Source organism: Ictalurus furcatus, chromosome 12, assembly GCF_023375685.1.
Source record: "Ictalurus furcatus strain D&B chromosome 12, Billie_1.0, whole genome shotgun sequence".
NCBI classification, from domain to species: domain Eukaryota; kingdom Metazoa; phylum Chordata; class Actinopteri; order Siluriformes; family Ictaluridae; genus Ictalurus; species Ictalurus furcatus.
In genome coordinates, this window is record NC_071266.1 from 3,517,640 (window position 1) to 3,541,357 (window position 23,718).

Below are 23,718 nucleotides of genomic sequence, written 5' to 3' on the forward strand. Positions count from 1 at the left end.
TTTTTTTTTTTTTTTTTAAAGACAGCTGTTCGTTCTGTAAGAAGCTTCCTTTTATCGTTCAACATTCTCTACCTCTTTTTTTTTTTTTTTAATCACTAAGTCGATGCAAAATATGTTGTTAGGTCACACAGAACGTCCTTTGCTCTTATTTTTCAAGGCTGCAAAATGATCTTGCAGTCATGCTACGGTTACAGGTTTATACAGGCAGAGATTAAAATGAAGTTGCTATTACTAGTTCAGCTACAGTTAGTTATTTTATATTTAGTTTTCTGTTTAGACGCATTTCTATGTAGGCAGGTGTCATTTGAGATTTGTCCGCTTCAGCTGTGCAGGCCGGATGAACGGACTTCATTGTCGGACTTCATTATTGCCTAGTGAAGTGACCTCAACAAGTCTGCCCGTTAACTCTCACTTTTTCTATTTGCACTGTTACCGTACCTACACGCTGTAGGCAGATGCCATGTAGTGAAATGACATGTTTGCCATGTAGTGATACGGTATAATATCCACACAACCAAATAAGTTAAACGATAGCCCCCACCCATACAAGATCTGTTTCAAAAATTTATACCTCTTGTCCTTGGTCTGATGGAATGTATTCGAATGTGGAGTGACTGAAGTCATAAACACAGCGTAAAGCACTTCACATTCGATGGACTATGTACAATCATGGCTGCTTCAAATAGTTAAAAGGCCTTCAATTATTAGAGCAATAATGTGTATTTAGGTTAGATTATGTAGTACAAATGCACATACTCTATGACATTACATGAATGATTATCATACCAGCAGCACTTAGAGAGCGCCTATCACTACGCCTTGGATTTGTATTTGATAGTGATTTTATGACGTTAATATACAGAATTGTAATTTTGTAAGTGTAGTGGCATAAGGATGGTCTTGACAACTGTCGGGCTCAAATTTGTGTGTGAATATATTGAGTTCCTGTCAAATCAGAGTCGATTAGTCACTATTTACAATAAACAAATGACAATCGTAATTCTAATTCTGTTACATTGATGTTGAATCATTTCTTTCCATTAATAAAACTTTATTTTTAAGAAATATGCAAATAGTTTTGCGTTTTTATGAGATAAACGTGATTTTTTTTTTGTGTTTTGTTTTTTTGGTGTGGGGAATATGAGATTTCAAAATATGAAATTACTGCTTTTTAACCTCCTAAAGCAGAGATTCCTATCTCCTCCAGAGGACCTTTCAGGTTCTTTCGAACGTGACACCTAATCCAACTGATCACTGCCTTTTGTGTAACGGCATTATTCTGATCAGTGTCGCAATGGATCTAGAGATGAGGTGGGAGGCGGAAATACACCCTGATTGCGACACCAGTTCATTGCAGACCACCATGCACATACATTCAGACATTTGTTCACACCTAGCGGCAATTTATCTTAGTCGGTCCTCTTACTGGCATAGTTGTGGGAGGTGGGAGGAAAAGCATGCAGCCATACTGAGAACATGCATACAAATTCCACCCCCTCCAAAACTTATCAGCTAATTATTAAATCTTTAATGAGGTAGGCAAGGAGTGACGATGGTTCAGAAAACACAAACAGTAGACAGTAGATTTTTATTTTAATTAATCTTCAACTCCGCCAGCTTAAAGAGATTCTTGTACTTTTTTTTCCTGTACTGCACTGCTACACCTGACAGGGGGCAGCACAACATAGTAAGCCCTTATGACTTGTTTAAACTTGTTCGTCCGTCAATTTAAAAACGATCATTTTTAAAAGGTAGTGCCATCTTTAATATGTAGCTTGAATAGCAGTAGGCTAAATTCATTGTCCTGATAAATACAGTACAATTAACAAATATGAGTAACAATTATTTAATTCTGAACCACTGATGTAAAAACAAAAAAAACCCGTATAAAACAGAACACATTCAAAGTACTTTATCCTGGTCTGGGTTGTGGTGGATCCGGAGTCTATCCCCTTGGCCATGATGCAGGAACACATCTTGTATTGGACTTCAGTTCATTACAGGGCATCATGCACACACCTTCATACCTAAGGCCAAATTAGTGCAGCCAATACACTTATAGCATGTTTTTGGGAGAACCCGGAGGAAACCCATACGGACATACGGAGAACATGCACATGCACACAGACACTGACAGTCAACTGAACTCAGGATCAAACCGGGGACCCTGGAACTGTGAGGGGCCAGCATATCGCCACCTTTTAAATGACATTAAATTGTAACTCTTATAACACTGTTCATAAGTCAACTACCCAAACAAAACACAATGGACAAAGAGAAAGGCCTCACAAGTAAGAGTAATGCTACAGAATAAAACCATAGTACTATCTTAGTGATTACTGAATTGATCAAATTTATCAAAGTCTGGCTGCTTTTTTGAAACTGGCTGGAAAAGAAGAAAAAAAAATATCAATGGACACTGAGATCAATGGGAAGGCTTTTCTTCTTTTTTCCACTGTTTTAGTAACTGTAACCACGATGGTAGCCTTCATGGTAGTCTTCATGGTGACCGTATTCTACTTCGGGGCAGTGCATACCCAGTGACTGCTGGATGGCCATCTCCTGCCTTCGCAGCTGCATGGAGTCGATCAGCTCATACATGATGGACATGGACCACATGGGTGATGGGTACCATGACTTCACATTGCCGTCTTTGCCCACCAGCAGCATGGAGAAGTAATCCGCACTGACCTGGAAGTAGTTCCTAAGGTCATGCACGAGGGAGGCAGAAAGGCCCTCACGCTCCACCGTTGCACTCCCTGCGATATAGAATGGGAAAAGACATGGATTAAATGATGCAGATGACCAACAAGCATGACCTGATGCAATCATTTACAAAAGTACACCCGCCAGACACTTTAAAAAGAACACCTGTACGTCTGTCCAATCAGCAGCAGTGCGATGCATAAAATCATGCACATACAAGTCAAGAGCTTTAGTTAATGTTCATATAAAATGATGTTATCTCTGTGCCTTTGAATGTGGAATGGTTGTTGGTGTGAGATTGGTTGGTTGGAGTATTTCAGAAACTGCTGATCTCCTGCCATTTTCACCCACAAAAGTCTCTAGAGTTTACACAGAATAGTGCAAAAACAAAAAACATCCAATAAGCAGTAGTCATGCAGGCAGAAATGCCTTTCTGATGAGAGAGGTCAGAGGAAAATGGCCAGACTAGTTCAAGCTGACAGGAAGGTTACGGTAACACAACCACTCTCTACTACCGTGGTGAGCAGAACAACATCTCACAATGCAGAACACATTGAAACGCAAGGTGGATGGGATACAACAAATAACGACCACATCAGGTTCTATTCTTGTCAGTCAAAACCCTGTGGCTATAATGAGCATAGGCTCACCAACACTAGACAGCTGAAGATTGAAAAAACAAACAAAAAAAAAAGTCACCTGATCTGATGAATCTTGATTTCTGCTGCGACATGGAGATGACTCCACGGACTCAACCTACCACGTGTCAAATGTTCAGCTTGCTGCTGGTGGTGTAATGGTGTGGGAAATGTTTTCTTGGCACATATTGGGCACCTTAGTACCCAATCAATCATCCTTTGAAGGCCACAGTCTATCTGAGTATTGTTGCTGGCCATGTGAATCCCTTTATGGCCACAATTTACTTGCTTCATCTTATAATGGCTACTTCAAACTGGTTCGTTGAAACATGACAATAAGTTCAGCGTACTGTAATGGCCTCTCCAGTCACCAGATCTGAATACAGTAGAGCAGAACAGGAGCTTCACAACATGAATGTGCAGCTGACAAATCCGCAGCAATTGTGTGATGTGATCAAGTCAACATTGACCAGAATCTCTATGGGATGTTTCCAACATCTTGTTGAATCCATGCCACAAAGAACTGTGACTGTTTGGAAAGCAAAGCCTGTTCTACCCACTAGAAGTATAGTGTCCCTCAAAGTCGGTGAGTGAGTGTATATTAGAAATGCACACAATCAATGTAATGCCTTATTAATTCCTTAAATGGAATTCTAGGCTGTATCTAAATATAAACCTGGAACGAAGTTGTGGTCCGAGTGCAGTCAAGGGTTCGAGTCCTCGCCCTCACTCAAAGGCGAGGTGCTTTTACACCATTTCACACTTTCAGACTCTGATATGCTACAAAGTTTTATTGCATAATAGGGTTGCCAGACGATTGGGTACACCTGTCTGGACTGGCCATCAGAATTGGCCATACTTCTTAGCTGGGTATGGATTCTAGAGGATACTGGAAAACTATGCAGAAAGATATCCCTTTCCGCTTCATTTGGAGTGAGATCTAATAGCTGTGCAGTTCACCGAAGAAGTGACCCACACTGACCATCAGCTTAAATAACAGGTTGTTAACTGGCACAATTCAGAAGTGAGGCTGAATAGCAGGTTCCGATGTTTGCGCCTTAAGCCAGGAGTTCAGTTTATTTATTTATTTAAATGTATTTCATTTGTGTGGACTTACTTTCGGTCATGAATTAGTCAGTGTAGGTGTACGTCGTTAACTTTTAAACATACATTTAATTTAAAAATGCATTTGCTTTATTAATGCTGACATTCATGGTATGTTAATGCTAACTAATGTAGTATATATTGTCAGTTAAAGGAGCCTTAATGAAAATGTTACCATCCTTTTTTTTTTCTAAGGGTGTGGATTACAAGTCACCCATCTTACCATTGATTGGATAGAGCTCCAAGACTCCACCCATGTCCTCCATGGTCCTCCCGGCAAGCTTTAACACAGACATGTGACGCAGCCCTGGAGCGTGAGAGAAGATACATTGGACATTTCAGACAGGCACAGGGCTCACAAGCGGTTCTGGTTAGCAAGTTACTGGACCATAAGGAAAACAGACTACACGAATATGTTCCCATAGATGTTATCTACTTCAAAAGCAGGCAGGTCATTGGAATTAAAGACGTCTTTTGTTGTTTTTTTTTTTATTTTCTGGTCTGTAAATGAGCCCCTAAAGGGCATCAGTCAATCTGTCATGCTCCAGACAGAACATGCCCTCTACCAGATGGCTGTGCATGAACCCGGCCATCCACAGATCCTACAGGACCATCATGTTTAAGTTATTGAAATCAGCATCAACTGTGCAAGTGTTCAGATATGGGCTTGAAAACAAACAAGAAACAAGAAATCAATGAAGCCAATAAAAGCAGCCAAGAACATTTTTCTTCAACAAGGCTGCTTGGTTAAAACACCTGGCAAGCACAGCAAAATAAAATGGCAACAGTACACATGTTCAGTAATTGGCAGAGTGAGAGAAAGCCCCCTTAGGGAATGTTGTCCTTCGTAGTATTTAAAGAAAGCATCTGATACCCAATGAGTCATGAAATGAAGTAGAAGCCAATAAAAACAACAACAAAAAACTTGACTATTCAGCATCAATATTTCCCATTCCTAGTACAGTGCTGCACACTGTAGTGTCTTCTCCACTTACGGGATAATCGCCAGTTGCCAGATAACTGGGTTTAAAATGAGTGTGTTTGAGCAGCATACTTGAACAGCAGAAATGGAAAACACTACTGTACATGAACACAACAGACAACAACACGGCAAAAAGTAAAAGTCCAACTCTAGCCCATGATGCTGACATGGCAAAAGTTTACTGACATTAACGGCTAGCTTTTTTGTTTGTTTGTTTGTTTGTTTTAGTTTCAAGAGAAATTTCAGTAGCTAACTAGTTCAACACAAATTGTATAAAATAGGTTGTTTGGATCGTCTTGGCAGATTAGCAGCACAAGCTAACTGTACTAGCTATGTACACTTAGCGGATGCATCAAGGATCTCTGCCTCTTCTTTCGAAGCTTTATTTTTCTTTGAAATGGCTCACATTTTAAGGAGAATTTGTATATCGAACTAACGTTGCAAGTGAGGAAGTTAAAAATGCCAGACTACACTACTGTTGGTCAAAGGAATCACTTGAGCCAATTGTTCAGCTGGATTTGCTGCTGTAACATCATACCTAATTTACATAGAATAGAAAGTCTGAAATCCTTTGTTACTGTCACTCTGTCACGCCATCATTGAAATCGTGGCTCTGTGTCACATGCATGCAGAGGAAATGATCGTCGTGAACGTAGGGTATGTTTCCTTGTTTTTATCCCGAGACAAAGCTATAAACATGTATTTGATTATCTCACCCAAGTGGCAGGCCTGACTGGTCAGGGCATGGAGCTGCTGCTGATAAGCCCACTCCTCATCATCAGGGGTGGAGATGACGAGCAGCCTTCGTCTCCAGCGAAACCTTGAGCAACAATGAATGAGAGAGAGAGAGAGAGACAGAGAGAGGAAAAAAAATTAGACAAGCCAAATTTAGACTGTAAGGAATGTGCGGTCCAAATGTTGCATCACCTTGTGTTTATTCGCTTTGAAGGATAATTCATTTTAATTTAATATGATATATACAGTCAAATGCAAATATTTGTAACTTCCATAGTTTTCCAAAAAAAAAAAAGGATGCAAAAAAAAAATAAATGTGGGCGTATCTTCCCACAAAGCAACAGTCTAGAACATAAGGGAAAGATTAAGAGATAAATAAATAAATAAATTCTTGCCACAACCGCTCTCCACACAAAAGAACTGAAGGTAGTTATAAAGACAAGGAAGGGTCTAAACGTTGTTCGAGCCTATTCAAATCATATTCAGAACAGAACTGCAATGTTCTGAAGTGATTTGGACGTTACAAATTTTTGCACGTGACTGTATGGTACGTTCGGGTCATTGTAGCATTGAGTCTAACAGACTAAAAACAGCAAATGATCAAACGATTTATATTATATTCATTATTATATATTAAGATCAAAAACCACTGGAAACCTAGAGAGGAAATTCTCCAGAGATCGGGACTTGTCTTCTTTCTTGCACGCAATTCCAAGCTTCCTCTGAAGCTCCATCTCTTTGAGGCGCGATGCGAAGGTGTCAATGTAATCGAACACTGCCTTCATGATAATAGGTACTTCATACTGTTGCTGTGACACAGAAGCAAAACAGGTCAATCGTTAAAATCTAAAGGATTGTGAAACTACCTCTCCTGCCTACTCAGATGGCTGACTTGCGATAAAGAAAACAAACCTTCACTTTCATGTCAAAGTCAGTCAGCACCATGAAGAAGTCATTGTAAACCATGCCGAGCTCCTTCCGGAAGGCCGTGATGAGTTCCTGGTTGATGAGCTCACTGACTGGCATGCTGCGTACTGGCTTGTCCTGCTCTGTAAGCCATAGAACAAAACCACAACACACACAGAAAGTCTGAATAGAACAAACGTCCTGAGTATTGACGGCAAAATAGGCAAAAGGTCAAAAGCTGAACTCGCCCATCTGGTAATGGTCCATCTTCATGGTCCCGTTGGATAGAGGGCCAAAAATGGTGATGATGGAGATTTTGCGCAGAGCCATGTCACACACTTGTTCCAGATACTCATCCTTCTGCTGACTGTACATTTTATTATTCTCGCTGGGAGTGGTAATTACCTGCAAATGGAGATGTTTTCCAATGTTTCAAATGGAAACACAATTCCAAAGAGTGCCAGAGTACTTATGTAGCCCGTATTAAACACACACACACACACACACACACTTCAAAGTTTTTTGTATTTGCACTTATATAATATACTCACAAGCAGACGTCTTCTTTTCTCAAAATAACTAAAGAATGTCTCTAGCGCCCTCTTGGTATCAACAGGCTTTTCGGTAGACTTGCCAACAGCATCTTTATCCTCAAGGCTGCTTGCTTTTTGCGCCACATTTCTGTTGTGAAGATTTACCTTGGCATCCTTGGAGGGTTTTGCCACTTTTTTCTCTGCGTTGTTCTTTTTCACAGACTTCTCGGTTCTCTCGGTCTTTTTCTTCTTCGCAGTTTTCTCATGGGTGGGCTTCCCTGTTTTGGTAGTCAGAAGGTTCTCCACCGGTTCACTCAATGTAGGCGTTCCTGCTTCTTGCTCTTCTACTTGTTCATTGATCTTTTCCCTCCCTGGTTTTTTTCCCTTTGGTGGTTTGTCCTTGGTGGGCTTTTGCCTGCGAGCTCCAGGTGAAATCTTATCTGTCCGGACTTTGTGTTTGTCTCGGTGTTGGATCATTATGTCAGAGGTAATGGATGGGTCAGTTGCAGTGCGTTCCCTTTGGTGGTTGCGTGTAACAGGTTCTATGCTGCTCAGTCGGGTTTTGTGACTGCGTGATGGTGGGTGTGGGTGTCTATGCACCACTGCAGTCGATAAAGTAGTGGGACTGACAGTGGTTGAAGGCAAAGTTGTAGGTAGTGTAGTGGATGCAGTAGTTGTAGTAGTAGTAGTAGTAGTAGTCGCAGCAAGCGGGGTTGTGGCTGCAACTGTTGTAGTTGCAGGTTTTTTAGTATACGTATGTATAGTTATTCTCCTTCTAGTACCTTTGGTGGTAGAGATGGTGGTAGATTGTGTGGTAGTACTCTGAGTGGGCTGGGGAGGAGGTCTTGCACCTTCTACCATATCAAGATCTTGAGAACCTCTGTGCACACTGGATTTGGGGTCTGCCAAAACAGTCCCAATCGACTGCACTACCTTTCCCTGCATTCCAGTTGCCCTACACCTTTCCACAAAACCTTTCTGTCTAACCTTCTCAAGTCTGCGCATAGGCGTCTTGTCTATTATCTCATACATTGCCTCAAGCTGCACTGGGTATGGGTACCTCTCCTCGACCTGCAAGGTTTTCCTCAGCAGCACCATGCCAAACTTGCCCTCCTCCAATTTCAGAAAGCTCATCAGCCTGGGCACTAAGGCTGGCTCTAACTGTTCCTCAACAATCGAGCCATCATTGCTCACACTTCTCACTTTGCCACCCATTTCTTCCTTTCCATGGAACATGATGATCTGCTGCATGTGGCGGTCTGCCATTTGGCAATACACGTCCGGCTTGAGCAAGCTCATCATCAGCCTGTAGTATCCGTCCGACTCATGCGGCGCTGAAATGACCAGCACACGGTTCCTGCCTGCAAACCTAGCAAGGATATTTATGGAGCTGGTGCGATTGGAGATCCGGAAGTGGGAGCTCGGAGAGCCCTGTCGAGCCGCATCGGTGTCCGTTTGAGCATGAAGCACGTTGGGTCTCTCCACGGGTTGCGTGTTTGAATTTGTTTCAGGTACAGGTCTGCGTCCTTTCAAAACTCGCCTCACAGGGGATCTCGAGGAATTTATAGCCTGGTCTGCCTGAAGAAGTGCCGTGTTCCCGGCAATGGCTGCAAAAGCGTTTGATTGCAATTCCATATGTCTTTTCACTGCATGAGTCTGTGTTTTTGTGAAATGTGTGCCTACAGAAGACTTGAAATCTGATGCTTGTGCTGTCCATACCAGAACACACAAAACCACATGTGTTTGAAAGGGCCTCATTGCAGTGGAGTCACGGGTAGAAATTCTATTGGGCAATAGCAAGTACAGCATCGCCCAGAGTAAAAATGGCCCGATTTAAAAAATTGAAAAAATGTCAAATTAAAATAATAATAAATCCCGTTACAGAGGACACAAATCCATGCAGATTTTGGCCTGGAATTGATTTAAAAAAAACAAACAAACAAACAGACAGACAAAAAAAAAAAACATCATTCATTCAAGTGGGGTGTCCAGATACAGGTTTTAAGTCAACATATAAAGTGGTGAATGTATTTATATTTAATATATCCTGAAAACAGAGTACTGTTTAATCTAGAGATCGAAACTGTCAGCTGTCATGACTGCTGCACGTTTAGTGTTTGTGTGTGTGTGTGAGTGTGAGGAAACAGCCACTGTGCTTTTTCCGCTAGCTGAACTCCATGAAAAACAAAGGCTTAACTCACCCTGAAATCACAACGGCGCTGTCCTGTCCGCTTTCATTTCCTTAACTAACGCCATACGAGCTTCCCGGGCTTCTTCTTACAAAGCATTCCTCTCCCTAGTCGAGCACAAGGAGCGGGACCACATCCTCCATCGGCTCTTATCGCCCTCTGAGGTCCACACATACGGGCAGCCTGGAGTAAGAGCATGCAGCTGTTCCCCTGTCCTCAGCTGCGTAGCCCCGCCCACCGCCTGCCTGAGACAGGAGCCATGGCCGTGTGCTTGTATGCTTGCTCGATTCAGTACAATTCACTTCAGTTTTATTTAACGCCTTTTAACAGTGAACGCTGTCACAAATCAGCTCTGCAGAAATCTCTGAACGTAAATGTGAAATTCATAAACATTGTATCCCTAATGAGTAAGCAAGAGGCGACGGTGGCAAGGAAAAACTCCATGAGACGTCATGAGGAAGAAACGCTGAGAGGACCCAAACTCACAAGGGGAACCTGTCCCTATCTGGAAAGTGCAATTATAAATAATTTCTCTTTTATAGCAGGGTGCGAATTACAGGGCAAGGGGGGATGGTTGACCACCCTAAATGGTCCCTAAATGGCCTTATGGCTTCTTTTGACGTCCCCCCAGAGGACGTCAAAAGAAGATGTAAGGGGGTGTCTTGAAGTTTTCACATACTATTAAGTTTTAATAGTGGGGGAAAAAAAATTGTTAATCAATAATAAAAAGTAAACGTCAATACGGATACGATCACCCCTAAAATATGTCACGCTATTGTCGAGGCACGAGCGCGTGCAGTAGGCTAAACGCGGGGAATACCATGCGACCGTGCGCTCGGTGAGCCGAATGCAACGGAGATAGCGTAAATGTTTGAAAGGCGCTTTCTTCTTGGAAAAGAAATGTCGTCATCTAAATATGGTTGTATCTCAAGCATAAATTTCCCACACGGTTCTACAAAATGCAATGTTTATGGTGAATGATTAAGATGAAGTTTACCTGTCGTCTTGAGGTCACTTTAAGGCTTGAGTGCGTGCGAAGCAAGCTGATAAAATACTGTTAATTAAAATAGCATACGACTCTGAATTCGAACGAATACTGTAATTTACGACCACAGAAATGTAAATTAGACCACATATGTTACTCCCAGCATGTATTTTAACTGGCTCCTATGTTTGCGCTTGACAGTAAGCTATGTGTGCGCACACGTTCTCTCATGATCATCCATTCAGTGGTGAAACGGTTAGGAATCAGTTCACTGTTCTGACATACCGAGATGGTGTGACGTACAAGACACATTTTTAAACATATTCTTTTTTGTCCTTCTTTTCGAAATTGTTCCATACCATATCATCGTGTAAGACGCAACCCTTTAGTCACGACTCACGAATGTCTGTTTTATCCGTGTATAGTTTTCACCTGTGAAAAACAGAGACCTTTTTTTGCATTCAGATTTCATTTAAGACCGGTGATGTCAAGAGTAAGAGAAAGGGAACAGACATAAAGCAGTTTTTTGAGTAAGTTGAATAAATAAATAAAATAAAATAAAATAAATAAGTCAATGTATAATTCGCACACTGCTGTATAGCCAAAAAATGAAGTTATAAACTGTTCAGTGATGGTGACTGGAGGGAAAACTGTTCTTAGCCATTGCAGTCCTAAAACGATCCAAGGAAGAACATCCACAGCCATCTTTATGGTTTTTATGCTTGTACAGTGGTGATTGAAAGTCTGTGAACCCTTTTTGAATTGTCTACATCTCTGCATAAATATGACCCAAAACATCATCAGATTTTCGCACAAGTCCTAAAAGTAGATAAAGAGAACCGGATTAAACAAATGAGACAAAAAAATATTATACTTATATATTTAATAATTTCAAAAATATTATGAGGTAAATGATCCAATATTACATATCTGTGACTGGCAAAAATATGTGAAGATTTGCTTTCAGTATCTGGTGTGACCCCCTTGTGCAGCAATAACTGCTCAGATCTTTTCTGCTCAGATCAGTGTATGATACCCTTCCATGACCAGCAAATTTGTACAGGTGGGGAATGAAGGAGGATGAAGTGTGCAAGGTATGTGGAGGGAGAGGCACATTGGCGCACATACTGGCAGGATGTAAGACTGTGCTTAGCCAGGGAAGATACAGATGGCATCATGATAATGTCCTCCGAGCACTGGCTGACATCTTGGAGGGACGGAAAAAGCGCCAGTCCCATAAGAGTCCAGTGCCATCTATTCAGTCATCAGGGAGGGAGAGAAGCCACACTCCTCCAAAAAGACCAAGAAGAGCCTCCTGCAGGAAGCACAATCATGGGAGATGAGAGTGGACTGGGAAAGGAAACTATGTTTTCCCCAGGACGTTCAAACATCCCTAAGGACAGACATGGTCATATGGTCTGAGGAGGGAAGAAGGATCATAATGATTGAGCTGACAGTCCCATTGGAAGTTGGATGCGAGGAGGCCTCAGAGAGGAAAGCCACCATGTACCAGGACCTGGTCCAGTAATGCAGGGATAAAGGGTAGAAGGTCTGGCTATATCCAATTGAGGTTGGTTGCAGGGGTTTCCCTGCTCAATCTGTGTGGAAGATGCTCAAAGCTTTGGGAATTACAGGAAGGGAGATGAAAACATCTACGCACAGGTTGGGGGAGGTAGCAGAAAGAGCATCTAATTGGCTTTGGAATAGGTGGGAGGAGTTTAGCTGTCAGCCAGGAGAAGATGGGCAGTGACTGGCCATCACTGCCGACCCACCAACTGGAGGACGTTGTGGTTTAGGGTCGAAACGTCTGAAGAAAGTTGGATGCCATCTGATGACATCTTCTCCTGGCTGAAAGCTACAGTAACAAGTAAGTGACTGCAGGAGGCCTCGGTTCCTATGTATTTAATAGCAACTAAACATTTCCAGTAACTGTTGATCAGTCCTGCACATCAGCTTGGAGGAATTTTAGCCCGTTCCTCAGTACAGAACAGCTTCAGCTCTGGGATGTTGGTGGATTTCCTCACATGAACTGCTTGCTTCAGGTCCTTCCGCAACATTTCTATTGAATTAAGGTCAGGACTTTGACTTGGCCATTCCAAAACATTCACTTTATTCTTCTTTAACCATTCTTTAGTAGAACGACTTGTGTGCTTAGGGTCGTTATCTTGTTGCATGACTCACTTTCTCTTGAGATTCAGTTCATGGACAGATATCCTGACATGTTCTTTTAGAATTCGCTGGTATAATTCAAAAGTCATTGTTCCAACAATGATGGCAATTTTTCCAATAGCCTTTTGGCTTGTCCATGTTAGCAAACTGCAGACGGGCAGCAATGTTCTTTTTGGAGAGCAGTGGTTTTCTCCTTGCAGCCCTGCCATGCACACCATTGTTGTTTAGTATTTTGCCCCACCTTAGACTGCCAAGCCAATAAAGTCATCGGTTCTAACTTGGCCACTACACTGTAAAAGTTCAGGCTACACTCTTGGCAAGAACTATCATTTTGTATATAACAGTCATGTGACTACCTGTAATCAGTTACCTCAGGATTACTTTTAACTTGCTCTATATTTTCTTATACCAAAGCTCTATTAAATGCCCAAATCTGTTTGGTCAGGAGGTGTTGATTAATATACTAAAAACATCATAGGTTTATGTGAATGCACTTGTTATAATACATTATTGTTTCTATAGTAACAAGTCATTTACAAGGGTTTATATGGTGGACACTTTGCGTAATCCAAATCTAATAAAAAAAAACAACAACTTAAATAAACATGCTCTAATATAAGATAAAGAATTATGCAAGGAGACATTTACTTAATATTTACGGAAGGAGTCTCCAGTTCTCCAGGAGGCTCTTTATAACAATTAGTAAGTGTTACACCACATTTTCTTTTCCAGTTTCTTTGTAACATAACGAGCTGTTTTATTAACTTTAAAAGAGACAACAAGGAGAGGTTGGTGAGGGAATGACTTTTTAATGTGAGTGACAACAGGAGCTAACTTGTTTCATGGACATTCCACAACATTAAATGTAAATACTTAAAAAGGGTGATGTGTTGTTTATTAATAATTTTTTTTTAAAGCTGTAATTGTTGGAAAATTGCTGTCGTATCAGAGAAATAAACCACTTCAGGATGGTAAAAGCAACTTCACATCACACGACCTTGTGGTTAATTATTTTCCTATAACAGCATGCCCTTTTATGTTGTATTCTTTAGTTAGTAACTATAACAAAATGTGTAACCTGATGTTTAAAAGGAAATATTAAGCCATCACAGATTGTTAGGATTTAAACAGCTTTTAAAGGACATGCATTATTAATAAAAGTATTTATTTGTTAAAAATTGACTGACAAGGAATACAACAACAAAGCAGGTTAAGATGTTGCTTAGTTGTCGTTAACTGTTGATGAGATGAAAACACTTTGCAACATAACCGCAGTCTTTACATGTACGGGTGCATCTAAAAAAAATTCGAACATCACGGAAAAGTTCATTTTCTCCCATAGTTTAATTCAAGAAGTGGAACTTTCATATTTTCTAAATACATCACACATAACGTGAAGTATTTCCAGCCTTTCTTCATTTTAATCTTGATGATTACGGCTTACAGCTCATGGAAATCAAAAATCCAGTATCTAGAATAAAGAATTTATAACACAGAAATGTCGACGTTAGTGTTCCATATATGAGAATATCTCAGGAATCTCCAAATCTCAGACTACGTCTTCCAGACCTCCGCCAGCCCTATCAACCTGTTCTACCATTACTTCTATTAACTTTTAGTTCCGTGCTGCTATGAGCTAGAAAGTGTGGTTTACCGCAGAGAGGTCAGGCCTGGAGAGTCTGAATGAACACACACACTGACACTTTTAGTTCTGTGCAGCCATGAGCTAAAAGTTAATAGCCTGGGATGTCGGTATGAGCATGCATGAAGTCAGTGTGTGTTCATTTTAGACCCCCCAGGCCTGAACGCTCCACGGTAAACCACACTTTCTAAAAGTTAATAGAAGTAAATAATTGTAGAACAGGCTGAAAGGGCTGATGGAGATCTGAGGACATAAATATGAGATTCCTGAGACACTTGGAAGTCTAAGAGTCGACCGTCTGAAGAGAATGTTAATTTATACACTCGATACTCGGTCTGGGTTTTAATCCTTTTGCATGAATTTCTGCATCAGTGCGGCGTGGCCTGGAGGCGATCAGCCTGTGGCACTGCTGAGGTGTTCTGGAAGCCCAGGTTGCTTTGATAGCGGTCTTCAGCTTGTCTGTATTGTTGGGTCTGGTGTATCTCGTAGATTCTCTATGGGGTTCGGGTCAGGCAAGTCAACTGGACAATCAAGCACAGTAATACCATGGTCAGCAAACCAGTTACTAGAAGTTTTGGCACTGTGGGCAGGTGCAGAGTCCTGCTAGAAAAGGAAATCAGCATCTCCATAAAGCTCGTCAGCTGATGGAAGCATGAAGTGATCTAAAATCTCCTGGTAGACGCTGCATCGACTCTCGACTTGAGAAAACACACTGGACCAACACCAGCAGATGACATGGCACCTCAAATCATCACTGACTGTGGAAACTTCACACTGGACTTCAAGCAGCTTGGATTCAGTTCCTCTCCACTCTTCCTCCAGACTCTGGGACCTTGATTTCCAAATGAAATGCAACGTTTACTTCCATCTTCCCCGTGATTGTGGTTGTGTACTGAACCAGACTGACAGATTAAAGACTCACGAAACCTTTGCAGGTGTTTTGAGTTAATTCGCTGATCAGAACTCTTCTCAGAACGACATTTCTGTATTATAAATTCCTTATTCGAATATTTTGAGAAGCCGGATTTTTGATTTTCATGATCATCAAGATCATGCTGTAATCATCAAGATTAAAACAAAAAAAAAGGCTTGAATATTTCACTTTTTGTGTAATGAATCTAGAATATCTGAAAGTTCCACTTTTTGAATTAAATTATGGGGAAAAATGAAGTTTTCCACAATATGCAAATTTTTCGAGATGCACCTGTATAGCAGCCTAAATGCCACCATTGCCTTGAGATTATGTGCGAGGTCCAATCTTATGTGAAACAAATCCTGTAATAAACTGATTAAACAAGGTGTGATCAGTTACCTAATTTATGTTTATTTTATATTACATCATTTAAATATGTGATCAGTGTGATCTAATGCATGTTTTGTGGAATTGATTCAACATTCCTGCTAAAAAATCCAGCTTGGTCTGGGTAACTACCAGCTGCCGAAACACAGCCCGAGCTGGTCGACCAGTTTCTGATTTACGGCTAAGAGTGCAATGTCATACACAAGTATTTTTAAAAGAAAATAACACACTACAGAAAGACAATTACAGATTCGCTAACATTTATTAATCAGTTTAGACAAGTAATAAGGAAGCTGGAAAATAACATACCAGCTGACAAAAATGGTCTACCATCTTGACCATCTTAGCATGCTTTTTGGCAGCTTGCACACCATTGGACTTGGAGGAGGACCACAGAGCTAGTACGCTATTTGTAACAGAGCCAGATAACACGGTCTGTGTACTGCTTGTATACTGAAAAGATGCATGGTGCTCACATACTGCATATTACACGTTTGGGTGGGATTATATCATTTGAAAGATACTGTAGAAAAACTGTAATGTGTGTGTGTGTGTGTGTGTGTGTGTGTGTATTATTATATTATTATTAAGTTTGGAAATATCGAGTTCTTATAGTGCCCTGCGATGGATTGGCACCCTGTCCAGGGTGTACCCCGCCTCGTGCCCGATGCTCCCTGGGATAGGCTCCAGGTTCCCCCGTGACCCTGAAAAGGATAAAGCGGTGTAGAAGATGGATGGATGGACAGATGGATGGATGGATGGAGTTCTTATAGCTATTAGGCGAGTTTAATGGTCTAATATTTTGAACAGGTTTACTCAAAACCTCAATAAATATGCTTATAAATAATATCAACTTAAATCAAATGACAATTTTTATTAAACGAAAAGGTGGGTGGAAATTTAGGGAATAAAGAGGTCTATGGCCAAAATATTATTCATTCATTCATTCATTCATTCATTCATTCATTTATTCATATTCAGTAACTGCTAGACACTGATGAGGGTGATGGATCCAGAGCCAATCTTAGGGACTGGGCGCAAGGTGGGAGAATTCACCCCAGATGGGATGTCAGTGCATTACAGGGAACCATTTACACACACTCACACACTCTTTGGGCAATTTAATTGAGCAAATCCAAGCAGCCTAGCTGCATGTTTTTAGACAGTGATATGAAACCGGAGAATCTGTTGGAAACCCATACGGACATGGAACACGGAAAACCTAAACCCAACCAGATTTCTTCAGATTGACTTGACAGGACGAGACCCCGATGATGTTTTCTACTGTTGTAGCCCATCTGCCTCAGGGTTTGATGTGTTGTGCATTCTGGGCTGCTTTTTTTTTTTTTTTTGTCTCACCACAATTGTAAAGAGTGGTTATTTGAGTTACCATAGACTTCCAGTCAGCTCAAAGCAGTCTGGCCTCTCTCAACAACAAGGCATTGCTGCAAACAGAACTGATGCTCACTGGGTTTTCTTGGGTTGTTTTTTTTTCACCATTCTGCATAATCTCTAGAGACTGTTTCTGAAATACTCAAACCAGTGTGTCTGAAACGCCACACAAACAGAAACTCAATCTGAGGATAGACCCGGGGACCCCAGAGCTATAAGGCAGCGCCGCTTGCCACTGCACCACTGCAGACAGGGTCAGTTGGTTCCGTTAAACAGACTACCGTTTGTCACCCTGAATAAAATACCTCTGAGGGTTTGATTCAAATTCATTTCTCTGCTTGAGTAAATCAGTGTTATTTGTGTCAGGAAACTAGTACATTCGGCATTAACAACAACAGATATAATGTTTCCCATACCATATGTGTTTAAAGTTCTAACAGCATCGCCACGTTTTCTGACTAAATGAGCCAATGTAATTAGGGAAGCACACATGAACACAGACGTGCTTACTATGCAGCAGCTAGTGAAGCATTATTGCCTGATTGTTATAAATACCAAGCCTGTAAATTACTCAGAATTTCAGAATTGTACTGAAGATTGCAGGCTAATGTGTTATGATGTGCAAATAACTTTCAGATGGCCTAATTTCAATAAAGCTTTAGGCCTTTCTTTCTTTTTTCTTTTTCTTTTCAGAGAGTAATACCCTGTGAGTCAGTTTTCATTCTGCTCATTGATTAATGGGGCAAATGCCTTGCAACGTACTAAGCCTGCTCTATTTTTTAATAAGCCTGTAGGTCCTGCCAGCTCTGAGCCCTGTTTAAAGCTAATACAAGTGTTCCCATACTTTCATGAACACTGTAAAATTAAGTGCTTCATCTTGTCATGCTTTGCCTGTGAATACTAAAATGTTTGTTTTGTAGTGTTGTTACCTTGGTTCACGGTGTACCATAATTGTTTGCCAAAAAAAATTTGTTGGTCATCTAAATATTAATCCATTCATTTTCTATTTCTTTACAGATGTGTCGCCTTATATACAGAGCGGGGAACGTATTGGACGCATCAACGTTTTTTTCAGTAAATATATTTCCAATGAGTTTATTCACATGAAATTTTCACTAGACTTTGGTATTAACTCAAGAGATCCGCACATATAAAGAAATCCAAACATTAAACTCCATAAATGAAGTTATGTGTAATAAAGCGGAATGACACGGGAAAAAAGTACTGAACACGCTAACTGAAACGTATTTAATACTTAGTGGAGAAGTCTTTGTTTGTAATGACGCTTCAAGACGCTTCCTGTGTGAAGAAATGAATCGGCCGCAGTATTCAGGTGTGATTTTTACCCGTTCTACTAAACATATTTGTCATGTATCAGAGAAGGAACTCTGGACTACAGTTCCCAGCAGCCATGCACCTTACTACATCAGTCACATGATCACCTGCACCTGAATCACGTTCTTGTTAAGGAGCACTCCTGTGTATATAGCCACAGTTTGCACTGCACTCCTTGTCTTACGTTTGTCTTTCTTTCTGTGTTTAGGTCTTTGGTTTATGTTTAGTCTTTGCCATAGTGTTTTGCCACAAGGTCTTAGTGTCTTTTTATGTTTTTGTTATGGTCTTTATTAAACTTATCATCTGCACTTGCATCCGTCTCCAAATCATGACAATATTGTCTTTAAATCTTGTTCAGTTGGATTCGAGTCAGGTGATTGACTGACTGGGCCATTCTAACACCTTGATTTTTTTTTTTTTCTTCTCTGAAACCAATTGAGAGGTTCCTAATACTTATTTCCCCCACTGTAGAGGTCCAGAGGGCTTTGAGCTGAAATATAATTATTTGACATAAGAACTTTCCACTAAAAATAACGTTTTGTACAAAATTAGGTTTTAACAGGAACCTTTCTGAGATGAGATACAATATGTCACAAAATAATGCTGCATTTTGATTCATCAGAATTAGCAAATGGCAAATATTTATAGCTGACAAAACTGAGAGAACTTAAACAAACTACTGAAAGGAAGTTTGATGAATTGAGTGTTTTGCTGCATAAATAACCTTGGGGTTGGTTAAACTTACTGCATGCTATGGTGTGAGTGAGTGAGTGAGTGAGGTATAGAGGGAGATTGTCATCTATTGGTAGTTCCTCTACTGACGGAAGAGTAATTGGTTAGTTTGTTCATTCATTCATTCATTTTCAGTAACCACTACATCCTGGCAAGGATCTATCCCTGGGAATTCACGGGGTGTCATTCCATCGCAGATACCATGCACACACACACACACACACACACACACACACACACACACCGAGGAGCAATTTATGGTTAGCAGTCCATCTGGTATGTTTTTGAGAGGTGGGAGGAAATCAGAGTACCTGGAAGAAACTCACAGGGATGCAGGAAGTCATCTGAGCTCAGTATCAACCCAGAGACCCTAGTGCACTCTACCTACTCCACCACCATGCTGCCTATAATTACTTAATCCAATTCATTAATAAAGAGTAACTCTGCCTAGAGTTTTGTTCAATGATAAATTTTGATTTTCTAAAATGAAAGGAAATTAGCGGTAAAAAAGAAGATTCCCTAGGGCCTCAGACACCTAAACTTTGCTCTCCCTGATTTTCACACCAAATCAAGCAAGCATGACTTGTAATTGAAAGTGAAGGTGTGAGATAGTGAGTGATGGAGGAAGGAAGAAAGAGAGAGAGAGAGAGAGAGAGAGAGAGAGAGAGAGAGAGAGAGAGATCGCCATCTACTGGTAGTTATGTTACTAAGGGAGGATTCATTCATTCATCTTCAGTAAAGGAGTTTATCCTGGGAACACTGTATGGGATGTCAAGCCATCAAACGGCATCACACACACACATGTTCACACCTAGTGACAATTTTTCATCGCCTATCCACCTACCAGTATGTTTTAGGGAGGTAGGAGGAAAGTGGAGAACCCGGAGGAACCCCACATGGACACAGGGAGAACGAGTGAAACTCCATACAGACAGTAATCTGAGCTTGGACAATGTCCCACTACTAAATGAGGATACAATATACAAAAAGATTAGATTACACTTTGATGGTTTTATTAGAATGGGATAAATTGCCACAGCAACGTATTTTTTTCTTCTTCTAAAAATCCCGTTTTCTTTTGTTAAAGCTAAATGGCTGGAAATTGCTATTTACTTCAGTTTTTACTTCAGTTTGGACTCATGGCTCTGCAGCACCAGTGTTTTCTGGAGCCACCAGCTTTGAATGAACAGACAAAACACACACACACACACACAGGGCCTGGTAATTTAAGCCTCTTAACACTAATGCATGTGTTGCTGAGTGAGCACTGGACAAGAACAAAATGGCTTCAGGAAATTCATCAGCAGTTTAGAACTATGAAGATTGATAATATGTCCCAGTTTTGATTTTGGCAGTGTGTTAAGATAGAATAGAGGGCAAATACGTAACCGGTGCAAGTCCTTGGAAGTACAGTCAATAGGATAAAATGGCAGATGTGGTGGGTATGTGGGAGGTGCCTCTCAGTGATGGGATTTACCAGATTGAGTTTGAGCATGGAACCACCACAGGGAAACGTGTTATTTATATCAACGGAAAGGTGAGACGAAATGTTTTATTTATATGCTGTTTCGATTTCTAGTGGATGAGAAACAATGTAGGTCATTCACAGTGTCATCATATTACATGTTCAATACACGTTGCAAACGGTTTCATTTTAAAGGAGATCCTCAGAAGAGACTGGATGTTCAAACTGGTGGGCAAGGAAACATTTCCTGTTGGACGTACAGGCGCAAAAGCTACTATAAATATCGAAGCACTTACCGGCTTTACTTACGAGTACACTCTGGAAATCAATGGAAAGAGCCTCCAGACTTTCATAGACAACTGGGCCAAAATATCCATGACTTGGCTGCTGAAACTTGATGGTGCTGACTGCAGGATTGTTCTGGGTAAGAGAGAAAAAAGCAACGCAGCAGGAGAAAATCTGTTCAGAGAAAATGCATTTAGGGTAAAATAGCTAGCGTGTAATTATCTATGCCACTCGTTATCTTCAAGGAGCACATTGTCTTCAAGTGAATCTCATTTAAACCTGTGTGTGCAGTCTTCTTGCTTACTTATTTTCCAGACAAGCATACAGAGAGTTCTAGATGTTTGTAGCATGTGTAATTACAGGATTACAGCCATAGGCATACTCCTTTGCCAGATGTTGCAATACTCCTGCATGTCCTCATGTGCTCCATTTTCTAATGTGTGTTGTTTAAATAATTCTGGTTTCTATAACTTATCAGAGAAAGACACCATGGATGTATGGTGCAATGGTCAGAAGATGGAAACCACGGTAAGTTACTTTTTGAATCATGGTGCCGACAAGTGGAATGCGATAAATATAAGTATAAGTACATATCCATTTGCTGGGATATTCGTGTGTGCTGTGCTTTGGTCGCTAATGCATTAGCAACTTTTATAAGATAAGATAATACTTTATTAATCTCCAGACGGAGAAATTTGGGACGATTTGATCATAAATCTGTGCGTTTATATTTGTAATTATGTACAGGGGGAGTTTACAGATGACAGCACTGAAACACATTTCGCAGTGGGAAAGCATGAGTGCTGCATAAAAGCCACTAGCAGTGAGAAAAAAAGAACTGGAGTAATGCACACTCTGTTCGTGGATGGGACAAAGGTCATGTGATCAAGAGGAAGTACCTGTTTCACTTTTGAGTACTTGAGGCCAAGGTGGAGAAGGAGCAGAGACGTTACTTCCTTGTGCACAAGCACTTCTGAATCGAACGTTAAGCTAATTAATAAGCTATAGTCAGAGCGGCATATGCTTTGTCTGGGAGAAAACCAGTACAGATTTCAGCCAATTAAATTCATTTGAATTCAATAAAGACTGCATTGTTTATTCTATTTTTGTGTTATTTCAACGTATACATTTGTAGAAATAGATCTAGAGTCTGAGAATTGGTTTGCCAGATTGGATTCAAATGTTTACTTATTTTCTCATTGCAAGAATGCCTTTTCATGCACAAAATAAATCGAAATGAATTGCAGTATTGTGTGCACCGGAACACATATTGCATTAACTGATTATGCCCCACTTCATTTTAAGCTCCTATCTGTGTGTACATATGCAGTTAAACACATGAGGTTGTGCTCAGATTAAACGCCGGGGTTGAGTGATAAGTACACCACATTTGTTGCTATGCGACTTGTGTGTTCGGGCGTGACCACATGGATGGCAGCTGCCACTCTTAAAATAAGCCTTGACACCCCAATTCTAACCACACATCTTGTGTCTGAGAGGTTTATTACTCCGTTGCAGTTAATGCAGACTTAATGAATCTTATCTTGCTCATGTTTATTTAGCATCAGGCATTTTGATCCAATGCCTTGAATAACTACCGAGTAACTATTAAAGCCAAGATTGTAACATCATAATGTGGCCATTCATTTTGCACCAAGAAACAAATCAGCTATTATGCAAAAGCAACACTGTCTTAGAGATAATTAGATCATGTCTTTGATGTACGTGAAGGACAGGCGGTGAGGTAATACAGAGATGATGATGTAAAACAGCTTTTCAAAATCCTTGAATTCATTCATTTATCTTCAGTAACCACTATACACTGGTCAGGGTAGGGGTGGACCTGGAGCCTATCCTATGTAGTGCCAACAAACTGAGCACGTTGGTGAGGAAGGACAGCTCTGTAGTGAGGATGGAACTGGATGGTGTGAAGATAGTGACTGAGAAGAGGATGAGAGGGAAGCTGAAAGCTATCATGGACAATCCTTCTCATCCTCTGTATGCTGAACAGGGAAGGCTCGGGAGCTCGTTCAGCCACAGATTCATCCAGACACGTGCCTCAAAACGTCTGGGGAGCTCTTTCATGCCATCAGACTCTACAATGTCACTATACCCAGTAACTCCTACTCCACTGACTGAGTCTCTCTCTCTCTCTCTCTCTCTCTCACACACACACACACAAAATTGTCATTCCACACATCTTGCACATGTATATATACAAAGAGAACTCTAGCATATGTACATACACAGAGATCTATTTTACTGTTTCTATTATTTCTATTGTATAGGTATTTGTGGAATTCTACCCCCCCCGCCCCAGGTGGATCAGTAAAGGTACATCTTATCTAATCTTATCCCAGGAACACAGAACGTGAAGTGAGAATACATCCTTATTGACTGTCCATTGCAGTGTTCTGCTCACACACATTTACACCTGGGGCAAATCTTTTTACTGGCAATGTTTTTTGTAGGTGAAAGAGTACCAGAGAACCCAAAATTAACCCACACAGACATGGAGAGAACATGCACAGAAACCCCCCCACACACACATAGACAGTAACCCGAGCTCGGGCTCAAACCTCAGAGTCTCTAACAGATCCTAATTCTTAATTTAACCGAT

At 40.8% G+C, this 23,718-nt stretch overlaps 2 protein-coding genes across 2 annotated transcripts; one reads left to right on the plus strand and one right to left on the minus strand.

Annotated features, from left to right (window-relative positions):
• Positions 1 to 2,382: 2,382 nt before the first annotated feature.
• ccdc80l1 (coiled-coil domain containing 80 like 1) lies at positions 2,383 to 10,106 on the minus strand. The gene is made up of 8 exons (XM_053637462.1): positions 9,806 to 10,106; positions 7,623 to 9,515; positions 7,320 to 7,476; positions 7,078 to 7,214; positions 6,823 to 6,974; positions 6,147 to 6,250; positions 4,672 to 4,755; positions 2,383 to 2,759 (listed from the first exon to the last, which is right to left on the minus strand). The coding sequence occupies exons 2-8, from the start codon at positions 9,411 to 9,413 to the stop codon at positions 2,461 to 2,463; spliced, it is 2,724 nt and encodes a 907-aa protein (XP_053493437.1). The 5' UTR covers positions 9,414 to 9,515; positions 9,806 to 10,106; the 3' UTR covers positions 2,383 to 2,460.
• A 9,335-nt stretch (positions 10,107 to 19,441) lies between these two features.
• Positions 19,442 to 22,094, plus strand: faimb (Fas apoptotic inhibitory molecule b). The gene is made up of 4 exons (XM_053637464.1): positions 19,442 to 20,897; positions 21,009 to 21,237; positions 21,577 to 21,626; positions 21,846 to 22,094. The coding sequence occupies exons 1-4, from the start codon at positions 20,775 to 20,777 to the stop codon at positions 21,981 to 21,983; spliced, it is 540 nt and encodes a 179-aa protein (XP_053493439.1). The 5' UTR covers positions 19,442 to 20,774; the 3' UTR covers positions 21,984 to 22,094.
• The last annotated feature ends 1,624 nt before the right edge of the window (positions 22,095 to 23,718 follow it).